Below are 13,225 nucleotides of genomic sequence, written 5' to 3' on the forward strand. Positions count from 1 at the left end.
CTGTCTCTCTCTTCCCCTCCTGCAGCCAAGCTTCTATTGGAGCAAAGTTGGCCCAGGTGCTGAGGATGGCTCTATGGCCTCTGCCTCAGGCGCTCGAGTGGCTCTGGTTGCAACAGAGCAATGCCCCAGATGGGCAGAGCATTGCCCCCTGGTGGGCATGCCAGGTGGATCCCGGTCGGGCACATGCCGGAGTCTGACTGCCTCCCTGTTTCCAACTTCAAAAAAATACAAAAAATAAATAAATAAAATAAAAAAAACATGTATTACCTGACTGTTTAGTCAGGGGCACTGACCTCTTTTCTCTTAGATTGTCAAATAAAAACATGACAACAGTCAACCTAAAAGCTGTCTGGTGTAAATGAATCAAAATTATACCAATAGTGTATTTTTTGTCAGCTCGGCAAAATAGATCTTTTGATATGCTGCAGAATGTTAGTAATTAATTTGTGTACCACGAGATGAAGAAGGTTGAGAATAATCCGAGAATTTAAAAACTATTATATAGGGAAGTGAACTCTGGGACCTCTTTTCTATTTTGAATTTGTGAATTTCAACTGGGTTTATCAATCTGAAAGGGACACATTTGATAGAAATTTTTTTTTTCAGGTACAAAAATTACAAAATATCATTGCAAGTCGAGCTACTCAATATAATCATGATATGAAGAGAAAGGAGCGTGAATATAATAAACTAAAGGAACGTCTACATCAACTTGTTATGAACAAGAAGGATAAAAAAATAGGTAGGAAACAGCTGGCTAAGATAGCGGTAAGGGAAATAAGCTAGTACTGTGCAAGCAATAAATGTAAGAGCCTTGAGCACAGTAACTCCTGAAGTGTTATTATCAGGCTTTATATAGTATTTTAAAGATGGCATATATTCATATAAACTAGATATTGAGACAACTGGTGAGTGAAAAATAGTAATTTTGCTTTGCTTTTAGTGGCATATAAGAATTGCATTTCTTATTAACATGGCAGGTGTAGGATTAATCCATAGAGAAAAACTAAGCCAGAGGACACTCTCATCTTCCATGATAAAGAACCAATAATATTAAAAATCAGAATTAGCTTCTGAGTATCAATAGAACTGTTTTTGAGAAAATTGTTCATCAGATCAGTAATTTGTCAGTTTGAGTTCCTACCTGAGCTGTGCATTTTTGAAACATCTGTTCAAAAGGATGCTTATATTTGTATCTAAGGTATACTTCTGTCTAGTATTCTTTTCAAAATTAATTTATGACTTGATTAGCATAGATTAAGAAGTCAATCTACACAAACACAAAGCACAGCTCCACACATAGTCTTGCTGCCCTGATAAGATTCAGGAACAGGAAATCTATGCATTTATTTACTGGAACGTGGTTTCCCAGTGGACGCCCGGCTGTCCTGTAACCTGTATTATACAGTCATACCCCTAAACTGCCTCTCTAACCTGAACTTGGACCTGCATACAGCTGATGAGCGGACAGCTCAGGCTGTCACACAGAGGGCTCTGCCTCCACCAGCAAGCAGTTCAGTGTTGGCTGTACCACTGATGGTGCCGTATAGCGCAGAGGCTGCACATACAGTATTCAAATATTTTATTTTAAAAATTACTGGAAAATGAAAGTGTAATAAGCAATTAAGACAAGGTTGAATATCTTTAGGTATTCTGAGGTAATAAATATTTTTTTAAATTTTATTTAGAAAATTAAATTTAATGGAGTGACATTGATCAATAAGAGTACATAGATTTCAGGTAAACATTTCTGTAACATTTGAACTGTTAATTATGTTGTGTGGTAATAAATCTTAAACTACACTTGGACTCTCATTGGTTTTTAAGGTTGGTTAACTTGGTGTTCATTCATGAAGGAAATAAAATTAAAAGATGAAATGTATCACCTGCTTCCAGAAGTTTATTTAAAGTTTTATTCTGGAGCAGAGCCCTTGTGGTATGGAGGGGTGCCCTGGCTGTTGACCTTGTCCAAACCAAACCCAGCTGGAAGTGAGTTCATGGTTTATGAGCTCTAAAATCATAGGAGCTTCCTCTCATCTCTGCTTCTTGTGCCAGCTGCCTCCATCTCCACCTGGTGCAGATGGGGCACTAGCACTTGTGTGGGCCTCAGCTGCTCTACTGCTGATGATGCTGTAGGGCTTGACAAACTTCTGTAAAGTTCAAGTAGTAAATATGTTTGGGTTTGTGGGGTCTCCACAGTTCATCTCTGCCATTGTAGCACAAGAGTAGCCATAACAATATGGAAACAAATGGTATGGTTGCGTTCTAATAAGACTTTATTTTTAAAATCAGGCAAGCCAGCCTGCAGGCCTTAGTTTGCCAATGCCTGATGATAAAATTAATGATAATAAAATAACACTTATTAGGCATGTTAACTGCTTTAACATTTCTTTTGCTCTTCAAAAATTTGTTTTTGGATAAATACCTTCATTATTGCCTGTATCGATGAAGAAACAAGCTTAGCAGTTAAATAAGTTGCAGAGATCTCAGTGCTTATAAATGATGGAACTGTAATTTGAAATCTGGGCTGACTGAGCCCAAATATTAATCTGTGTACCAGGTTGACTTATATCCCTGGTGTATTAAAGAGTGTATTGGGGTTTTAAACACTTCAATGTGTGTGATGAGAATTGGTTTTGTTTTGTGTGTTCTTACTTGTAGCTATGGAAGTTTTAAATTATGTGGGGAGAGCTGACGGGAAAAGGGGCTCCTGGAGGACTGGGAAAAGTGAGGCGAGGTAAGGCCCAGGGGAACGGGTACATTTCACCGGGCTTCGCTCTCTGTACTCATTTTCATACTCACAGTTTCTCTTTTCAGGAATGAAGATGAAATGTATAAGAGTCTCTTGAATGATTATGAATATCGTCAGAAACAAATCCTAATGGAAAATGCTGAACTTAAGAAGGTTCTTCAGCAAATGAAAAAGGAAATGATTTCTCTACTTTCTCCCCAAAAGCAGAAACCTAGGGAAAGAGCAGATGATAACACAGGAACTGTAAGTGGCTCTTTCCTCTCTCACAGTCTTCAAATTGCTAATTAGAACAATTGAAACGCTGGATAGGTATCCTCAGTGGGGACACTTAATATTTTGGACAGGACACCTTTGCTTTGCTACCCCCAGTCACCATGACAACCTAGAAAATGTCCCAGATGTTTCTAGGTGTGTCCTGAGAAATGATGGAGATTGTTTTCTGAGGACTTAATCTGTGTCAGACACTGTGATAAGCATTTTTATAAACATTACATCATTTCATTCTTATAATTTGATGCTTTTGCTACTATAATTACCCTCATTTTATAGATGTAGGCACCTGAGGCACAATAGTCAGCCTAGTATCTATCACACGTGACAGAACTAGTATTTGAGTCCAAGTCTGTCTCACTCGAGACTTCGTGTTTTTAACCACTGTGCCAAGTACTCTTTAAATACTTTAAGTATTGTGCACTTAAGCAGGCTCTACTGTTCAGAGAGCAAAAGTTTTGTTAACTTTAGGAACCAAATAATCACTCAGTTCATAAATATTTGAGTGTACATTATGTTCCAGTCCCTAGAAAGAGCTAAAAAGATTCGAACTTTTCCCCTGTCTTTGTTTGGGTTGCTGTAACAAAGTGCCAGACTGGTTTATAAACAAAGAAATTTATTTCTCACAGTTCTGGAGCTGGGAAGTCTAAAGTCAGGTTGCCGGCAGGTCCGGTGCATACTTCCTGTATTCTCCCGTGGTGTAGAGGGTCAGATAGCTCACCGGTCCCTTTTATAGAGGCCCTGCTCATGACCTCATCACCTCCTGAAGGTCACCTCCTAATGCCATCGTGTTGATGGTAGGATTCAACATAGGAATTTTGAGGGAGCACAGCATTCAGGCCATGGTGTTCCTTAAGCTCCTTTTTGGAGTGGCACAGGTGTAGAAGTAATAATTATGTAGCTTTTATAGGACTGCAATCAGATGGACAGCTGTGGCAGTCAAGGAGAGCATCACCGAGCATTTGAGTTGGCTCTTAATAATGTTGGTAGGTGTTTCGGAGGTAAAAGATATGGGAATGCATTTAATAAAGGTAGAACATAGTATGTGCAGAGGTCTGAAAAAACAAGTCACATAATGGTGCAAAGCTCCTTTTAACTTAATTGTTTTACATATAAGTTTAAATTCTGGATTCAAGATTTGTGACTAAAATCTGAAAATAACAATTTTGATAGAAAATGCTAATTACCAGCAAGTCACCAAAATTTGTTTTTTAAACCTGTATTTGAAGACTACAAGTATTCCTGTTCTTCAAAATTCGCATTATGCCACTTAACTTTTACGGAAAACCTACATTAGTACCTGTTTTCACTAAGCAAAAGAAATACGAAGAGGATTTTTGCTTTTAAATCAATAGCAATTGCTTCTTCACTTTACGCTGTTTTGCTTTATGGAAGGTTTCATAGGAATGCTCCACTTTCTGATATGGGGGAAACTGGTATTTATTTGTGGTATCAGAGATCTGTCCAACTGATAAGTCCATCCCACCTCTTACCTTTGTTTTTCCTCTAAAAAATATTATCTGTTTCTAAAACTCTACAATTTGGGGCCTGCTTGACATGCTTATTTAGTTAACCTTTTCTGAAAGTCTCTCTCTTCTCATCAGTGCTTAACATTTGCTACTACCTCTCCAGATTAACGTAGTTTCTGTTACACCTGTGGTTTCTTTCGTTTTTGGCCCAACCTATACTAACCTCTCATTACCAGCTTTTAGTTGTCAAAAGTAGGTGATAAATTCAGGAGATCTTGCTCAGATAATTAAATCCCTCCCTTCCCCATTACTTAGTGTAGTTTCTGCATAATTCATAATTCAAATGTTTAGGTTGGAGAAACAGTCTCTTAAGTATCTTTTCTGTTTTCCAACAATGTTTTTCTAAATCCTTTTTTCTGTTAAAATTGGAATAATTTAACCATATCTTTTTTCTTTCTTTTTTTTTTTTTTTTTTTTTTTGATATTTTTCCAAAGTGAGAAGGGGGAAGGGAGGCAGGCAAGCAGACTCCTACATGCACCCGACCAGGATCCACCCGGCATGCCTACCAGGGGGCGATGCTCTGCCCATCCAGGGTGTTGCTCTGTTGCAACCAGAGCTATTCTAGTGCCTGAGGCAGAGGCCACAGAGCCATCCTCAGTGCCCGGGCCAACTTTGCTCCAGTGGAGTCTTGGCTGCGGGAGGGGAAGAGAGAGACAGAGAGGAAGGAAAGGAGAGGGGGAGGGGTGGAGAAGTAGATGGGCGCTTCTCCTGTGTGCCCTGGCCGGGAATCGAACCCAGGACATCCACATGCCGGGCAGATGCTCTACCACTGAGCCAACCAGCCAGGGCCAACCATATCTTTTTTTTTTCTTTTTTTTTGTATTTTTCTGAAGCTGGAAACGGGGAGAGACAGTCAGACAGACTCCCGCATGCTCCTGACCGGGATCCACCCAGCACGCCCACCAGGGGGCGACGCTCTGCCCACCAGGGGGCGATGCTCTGCCCACCAGGAGGCGATGCTCTGCCCACCAGGGGGCGATGCTCTGCTGCGACCAGAGCCACTCTAGCTCCTGGGGCAGAGGCCAAGGAGCCATCCCCAGCGCCCAGGCCATCTTTGCTCCAATGGAGCCTCGCTGTGGGAGGGGAAGAGAGAGACAGAGAGGAAGGAGAGGGGGAGGGGTGGAAAAACAGATGGGCACTTCTCCTGTGTGCCCTGGCCAGGAATCGAACCCGGGACCCCTTGCATGCCAGGCCGACGCTCTACCACTGAGCCAACCGGCCAGGGCGCCCAACCATATCTTTTAAGAAAAAATTGAAGGATTATAGCAAGAGGAATAATATGTAATGTCTAGGTAGCATCCAGGTTTCATTTATTATTTTGTTTACTTAATTACAAAAAAAAATTTACTCAAAATTTATGTTGTGATTTTTTATTTTAATTTTTGTGGTTTTAGAGTTTCAGTTTGGAAATATGCAGTTCTGTACATCTTTTAAAAATAATGGATTTGTAGTGTTTTTAAAATACATAGAAGAGAAAGTTATAGGCAAATAGCTCTGGAAGATTGATTAGCAAGAACCAGAGTCACAATGAGGGCTGTACCCTGGGCATTTTCTTGCCTGCTTTGCCTGGGAGACCTTGACCTCCACAGCCCATCACTGACTTCACACTGTCGATACTGATACACTGCTTCAGACTCAGGATACTTTTGTTTCTGTATGTTCTTCTTCCTGCTTTAATTCTGTTTGATCATGTGCAGGGATTAAGTTTGCTACACTTCCCTATAATTTAATGTCTTGGTAGAATTCACAAACATAATCTCCAGTTTTATTTTTTAAAATTACATGAGAAAAATAAGATTAACAGTTGCTTTTACTTGGGAGAGTATTTCATAGATTTATTTGAATAGCCTAAGATTGGAGACATTCTAAGATTGATCTAACTTTGTCTCAGTTCTACCTCTTGGCTGTGTGACGTTGGTTAAGTTACTCTACTTCTTGAAGCCTGGGTTTCCGCACATTGTAACATGATTTGAGAATTAATTAACATATGAAGCACCTAACACATTAGACAAGTAGTAACTGTTCCTCACACAGCTCCATGACTCTTGTTGCTCACTATATTTGGATTCAAATTCTGGTTTGGACAAGACCTGAATTGGGGAATTTCTATCTTCGATAGTAATTACTTTTTCTCAAGGTATTTGTGCTGGGTCATATATGCTTAAGATAAAACACAGAAATGATTTTGGTATTTGACAATCAGTCTGATTATCACTACCTAAGTACCTAAAGCCACTTTAAGATCCTGGTCTTTTCATCTCTTGTAGGTGATCTCTGATGTTGAAGAAGATCCTGGGGAACTGAGTCGGGAGAGTATGTGGGACCTTTCTTGTGAAACCGTGAGAGAGCAGCTTACAAATAGCATCAGAAAACAGTGGAGAATTTTGAAAAATCACGTAGAAAAACTTGATAACCAAGGTAACTACTGCCTAAATGCATGCAGAGTGAGGAGTGACCCTCAGTAAACTAAATTTTCAGTCACTTAAAAAGCCATGTTATGAGCTCAAGCCTGAAGTGCTTTAGCTCAGTTTGGTGGTTTAAAAAGCAAGGATGTCTACTTAGACAGGAGGTTTGAATCTCACTGAAAAAGTACACTTGGCTGTCAGAGCGAGTCTTTCTCTGAAAAGAGGACATAGTGACTCAAATGCAGTATACAGCTGCATAAAATAAACAGCCTCTTACTAAATCTTGGAAATCAAGAAATATTAATCATCATGTATAAGTATGAACCTTTTGCTCATTCTAGATATTTGCATACTTGAAAGATCCTAATAATCCATTTTAAGATTATTTTCAAAATAATAGATGTTCAATGTTTTTACATCAGTCATGGAATACATAAAGTAGAATGTCCAGGTGTTGTTTATTTTGACATTATGTTTAACAGTTTGGTACATATTGTTCTATACTTCTTACATTTGCCAATTACTTATTTATTTAAAAATACATAAAAAAACAAATTGACTATTTAAAAACACATAAAAAACCAAAAATTCATAAATAAACAAATTGACTTATTCCTGACAATACAGATAGTATATATGGATCTACATTGATGAATATATCCTATTTTATATTTATTAAAGTATGGATGCTTTTACATCAAGAAAATTTCCTGTTCAGTTAATGAAGTCTTATTTAAAAAAAAAAATTTATTCTAGCCTGATCTGTGGTGGTGCAGTGGGTAAAGTGTTGACCTGGAATGGTGAGGTCGCCGGTTCAAAACCCTGGGCTTGCCTAGTCAAGGCACATATGGGAGTTGATGCTTTTTGTTCCTCCCCCCTTCTCTCTCTCTGTCTCCTCTCTCTAAAATGAATAAATAAAATCTAAAAAACAAACAAAAAATTATTCTAAATTGTCAAAAATAACAAACTCAGTACCAGTTGTCTAATAATAAAGAGCAATGAGAAAAACTATTATTATATGTACCAAAATTAGTTACGTGAGATTTTTCTGATTTGAGTGAGTCGATCATTGTTGTTAGAATAGCAAGTATGCTTGCACTTCTATTTGTTGAATTTTCGATCAGAGAGCAAGATTTGTAGCACCACATCGATCTCTGAAGAAGAGTCAGAAGAACATAGTTTATGAATGTTAATTATTCTTCTCTTCTATGAATGTAGGTTGTCCATTTTTAACTAGGACATGATCTTGAATAAACGTGAATTACAAATTAAATGTTGGCAATAAAAGTCTATTTGTAAGACTATCATTTAGTCCAAAAAGAGTACCAATTTATAGTTTTCATAAACTCCTTATAGTTACATTGCTTTCAATTTTTTTTCAAGTGTTGAAATAATATAACTAATTTTATTATAGCTTATGAAATTTTTAAAGGGCACAGGGAAATAAGTATCTTTTAGAACAGTGGTCCCCGGGCTGCGGACCGGTACCGTTCTGTGGGCTATTTGGTACCGGTCCACAGAGAAAGAGTAAATAACTTACATTGTTTCCGTTTTATTTATATTTAAGTCTGAACGATGTTTAATTTTTAAAAAATGACCAGATTCCCTCTGTTAAATTTGTCTAAGACTCACTCTTGATGCTTGTCTCGGTCTCGTGATACATTTATCCGTCCCACCCTAAAGGTCAGTCCGTGAAAATATTTTCTGACATTAAACCGGTCTGTGGCCCAAAAAAGGTTGGGGACCACTGTTTTAGAAGACCCGTGTGATTCTAGAAAGAGAAAAGTTCTGAGAGCCTTGATTTTTAAATATGTGTTTAAAAAAACACCGTAAACTAAAAAGTGACTGTTAAACTTATGTCACATTACTGCTTTTGTGTTAGTTTCAAAGGTACACCTAGAAGGTTTTAATGATGAAGATGTAATCTCACGACAAGACCATGAAGAAGAAACTGAAAAACTTGAGTTAGAAATTCAGCACTGTAAAGAAATGATTAAAACTCAGCAACAACTTTTACAGGTAAACATGAGTTACATTTTTTAAAATTTTGTTTAGAAAATTAAGCAGGTGACATTGATCAATAAGAGTACATAAGCTTCAGGTAAGTATTTCTTTAGTAATTGAACTGTTGATTATGTTGTATTCCCATCACCCAAAGTCAAGTCATTTTCCGTCACCTTATATTTGTCCCTCTTTACACCCTCGTTCCCACCCCCTCGCCCACGCCCCTCTTCCATGTCCCCCTGCCCCTGGTAACTGCTTCACTTTTATCTATATCCTGAGTCTCAGTTTTATATCCCACATATGTGTGAAATCATACAGTTCTTAACTTTTCCTGATTTACTTATTTCATTTAGTATAATGTTCTCAAGGTCCATCCATATTGTCATAAATGTCACTATGTCATCATTTCTTATGGCTGAGTAGTATTCCATAGTATATATGTACCACATCTTTACCCAGTCCTCTATCGAGGGACATTTTGGTTGTTTCCATGTCTTGGCCACTGTGAATAATGCTGCAACGAACATGGGGCTGCATGTGTCTTTACGTACCAATGTTTTCTATTTTGGGGGGGTAGATACCCAGTAGAGGGATTGCTGGGTCATATGATAATTCTAGTCTTAATTTTTTGAGGAACCACCATACTTTGTTCCATTATGGTTGTACTAATTTGCATTACCACCAGCAGTGAATGAGAGTTCCTTTTTCTCTCCACAGCCTTTCCAATAGTTATTACCTGTCTTGTTAATAATATCCTAACAGGTGTGAGGTGGTATCTCATTGTAGTTTTGATTTGCATTTCTCTAATAACTAGTGAAGATGAACATCTTTCCATATCTCTGTTAGCCATTTGTATATCTGCTTGGGAGAAGTGTCTTTTCAGATCCTCTCCCCATTTTTAATTGGATTATTTGCTTGTTTGTTTGCTTAGCTTTGTGAGTTCTAATTTTGGATATTAACCCCTTATGCTTTGTGAATTCTAATTTTGGATATTAACCCCTTATCGGAGCTGTTTGCAAATATCACCTTCCATTTAGTTGGCTGTGTATTTGTTTTGTTGTCAGTTTCTTTTGCTGTGCAGAAGCTTTTTAGTTTGATATAGTCCCATTTATTTATTTTGCCTTCACTTCCCTTGCCTTTGGGGTCAAATTCATAAATTGTTCTCTATGGCCAAGGTCTGTGAGCTTAGTACCTGTTTTCTTCTATGTAATTTATTGTTTCAGATCTTATATTTAGGTCTTTGATCCATTTTGAATTAATTTTTGTGCATAAGGACAAGCTGTAGTCAAGTTTCATTCTTTTGCATGTGTGACTTTCCAGTTTTCCCAGCACCATTTATTGAAGAGGCTTTCTTTTCTCCATTGTTTTTGGCTCCTTTGTCAAAGATGATTTGTCCATATAAGCTGTTCCATTGGTCTGTATGTCTGTTTTTCTGCCAATACCATGCTGTTTTGATTATCCTGGCTCGGTAGTATAATTTGAAGTCAGGTAGTATGATACCTCTGGCTTCATTCTTTTTCCTCAGGATTACTTTGGCTATGTGGTGTTCTTCATGATTCCATACAAACCTGATGGTTTTTGTTCTATTTCTTTAAAAACCGACATTGGGATTTTGATGGGGATTGTATTAAATTTGTATATTGCTTTGGGTAATGTGGCCATTTTAACTATTGATTCTTTCAGTCCATGAGCATGGAATATTTTTCCATTTCATTTTTTTTTATTTCTTTTACTAATGTTTTGTAGTTTTCAGTATATAGGTTCTTCATCTCCTTTGTTAATTTTATTCCTAGGTACTTTATTTTTTTCGTTGCAATTGTAAAATGAATTGGTTTTTTTTAGTTCATTTTCCAAAGTTTCATGGTTGGCATGTAGAAAAGCAGTAGACTTTGTATATTGATTTTGTATCCTGCAACTTTACTGTATTGATTTATTGTTTCTGTTAGTTTTTTGGTAGAGTGTTTGGGGTTTTCTATATACAGGATCATGTCACCTGCAAAAAAGTGATACCTTTACTTCTCTCCTGATATGAATGCCTATTATTTTTTTCTCTTGCCTGATCACTCTGGCTAAAACTTACGATACTATGTTAAATAAGAATGTAGGGAGTGGGCAGCCTTGTCTTGTTCCTGATTTTAGAGAAAAAGCCTTCATTTTTTTCATCATTTAGTATAATGTTAGCTGATGATTTGTCATACATGACCTTTATTATGTTGAGGTACTTTCTATTCCAATTTTATTGAGTGTTTTAAACATAAAGGGATGTTTTATCTTATCAAATGCCTTTTCCGCATCTATTGATAGGATCATATGATTTTTGTTCTTTGTTTTGTTGATGTGGTGTATTATATTGATCCATTTCTGTGTGTTGAACCATCCTTGTGTTCCTGGAATGAATCCCACTTGATTGTGGTGTATTATATTTTCAATGTGTTGTTGTATTCGGTTTGCTAGAATTTTGTTTAGGATTTTTGCGTCTATATTGAGTAGAGATAATGGTCTGTAGTTTTGTTTTTTGTGTTGTCCTTGCCAGGTTTTGGTATGAGGGTTAAACTGGTCTCATAAAATGTGTTAGGGAGTATTGCTTCTATTTTTTGGAAGATTTTGAGAAAGATAGGTACCAAATCTTCTTTGAATGTTTGGTAAAATTTACTAGTGTAGCCATCTGGTCCTGGACTTTTGTTTTGGGGAGGTTTTTGGTAGTTATTTCTATTTCCTCCATGCTTAATGGTCTGTTTAGGTTTTCCACTTCTTCGTGACTCAGTCTAGGAAGATTGTATAGTTCTAGGAATTTATCCATTTCCTCTAGGTTGTTGAATTTGGTGGTGTATAACTATGAGCCTGATCAGGCGGTGGCGCAGTGGATAGAGCGTCAGACTGGGATGTGGAAGGACCCAGGTTCAAGACCCCGAGGTCACCAGTTTGAGTGCGAGCTCATCTGGTTTGAGCAAAGCTCACCAGCTTGAACCCAAGGTCGCTGGCTCGAGTAAGGGGTTACTCGGTCTGCTAAAGGCCCGCGGTCAAGGCACATATGAGAAAGCAGTCAATGAACAACTAAGGTGTCGCAATGAAAAACTGATGATTGATGCTTCTCATCTCTCTCTGTTCCTGTCTGTCTGTCCCTATCTGTCCCTCTCTCCCCTCTCTCTGACTCTCTGTCTCTGTAAAAAAAAAAAAAAAAAAAAAAAATTCTACTATGATCCTTTGTATATCTATGATATCTGTGGTAATTTCTTCTCTTTCATTTCAGGTTTTGTTTATATGAGTCCTTCCTCTTTTCTCCTTAGTCTAGCTACTGGTTTGTCAATTTTATTGATCTTTTCAAAGAGCAAGCTCTTTGTTGTATTAATGTTTTCTGTAATTTTTTTGTTCCCTATTTCATTTAGTTCTCTTAATTTCTACTGTTTCCTGTCCTCTTCTGGCTTTGAGTTGGCTTTATTTTTCTTGTTCCTTAAGATGTGATGTTAGGTGAATTACTTTTTAAAAGTATTCTCCCTTGAGAAGGACCAGAATGTTTCTGAATCTTAATAAATTCTTATTTTTTTATTTCATAAGATCTGTAGTGTGTGACATGTGTTTGATCTAAACTAAGTTCTGTGCTTACTAACAGGTAAATTTCATACCGTTCTTATTGCTCTGCCAGTTAGAGAAGAAGCATTTGGGAAATGGCATGCCTCTGTCGACTTTCTCATTCTTCGTAATTTCTGTCCATCCCCTAAAGTTTGACCCTTTCCTCATTTCATTTTAACTTGCTGGAGTGTTGCAGGGACCCTCTGGAACTCACTGTTATAAAATTTAATAGCAGCAGCTCGCTACTGCCTGTGATGATGATACCACTTCCCTGCTGCGAGACTGTTATTTGTTGGAAGAAAAGGAACGCCTCAAAGAAGAGTGGTCCCTATTTAAAGAACAAAAGAAGAATTTTGAGAAAGAAAGACGAAGCTTTACAGAAGCTGCCATTCGCCTAGGATTGGAGGTATTTTAAACAGTTAGCTTTACATGTAGAGCTTTTGAGAATGTGGGGAGTCCTCAGGAAAATACATCTAAGTTCTGTGTTTGTTTGCTATCCAGTTTTTTAAAAGAATTTTACCAGTATTTCATAAATAACTTGAAATGAGAGGAATACTAAATACATGAACTCTAAGAGGATATCTCTTTGTACCATATTTGAGGATTGGAAAATTCAAACAACAACAACAACAAAAACAACAACTAGGCATTTGTTATCTTTTGGATTAGGTTTCTACTATTAAAGTGTTTAGCC

General features: G+C 37.5%; 1 protein-coding gene across 8 annotated transcripts in view; it reads left to right on the plus strand.

Annotated features, from left to right (window-relative positions):
* SSX2IP (SSX family member 2 interacting protein) overlaps nucleotides 1-13,225 on the plus strand; it is a 45,867-nt gene that overhangs the window by 26,955 nt on the left and 5,687 nt on the right. For 6 of the 8 annotated variants that reach the window (XM_066268776.1, XM_066268782.1, XM_066268778.1 and 3 more), the window contains 6 exons: nucleotides 607-742; nucleotides 2,662-2,737; nucleotides 2,818-2,995; nucleotides 6,820-6,970; nucleotides 8,840-8,976; nucleotides 12,764-12,937. In XM_066268776.1, the coding sequence (XP_066124873.1) occupies nucleotides 607-742; nucleotides 2,662-2,737; nucleotides 2,818-2,995; nucleotides 6,820-6,970; nucleotides 8,840-8,976; nucleotides 12,764-12,937 (852 nt within the window). Of the gene's footprint in view, nucleotides 1-606; nucleotides 743-2,661; nucleotides 2,738-2,804; nucleotides 2,996-6,819; nucleotides 6,971-8,839; nucleotides 8,977-12,763; nucleotides 12,938-13,225 lie in introns of all 8 variants that reach the window. The other 2 variants (XM_066268781.1, XM_066268784.1) reach the window with 2 other exon arrangements.

Source organism: Saccopteryx bilineata, chromosome 3 (assembly GCF_036850765.1).
Source record: "Saccopteryx bilineata isolate mSacBil1 chromosome 3, mSacBil1_pri_phased_curated, whole genome shotgun sequence".
NCBI classification, from domain to species: domain Eukaryota; kingdom Metazoa; phylum Chordata; class Mammalia; order Chiroptera; family Emballonuridae; genus Saccopteryx; species Saccopteryx bilineata.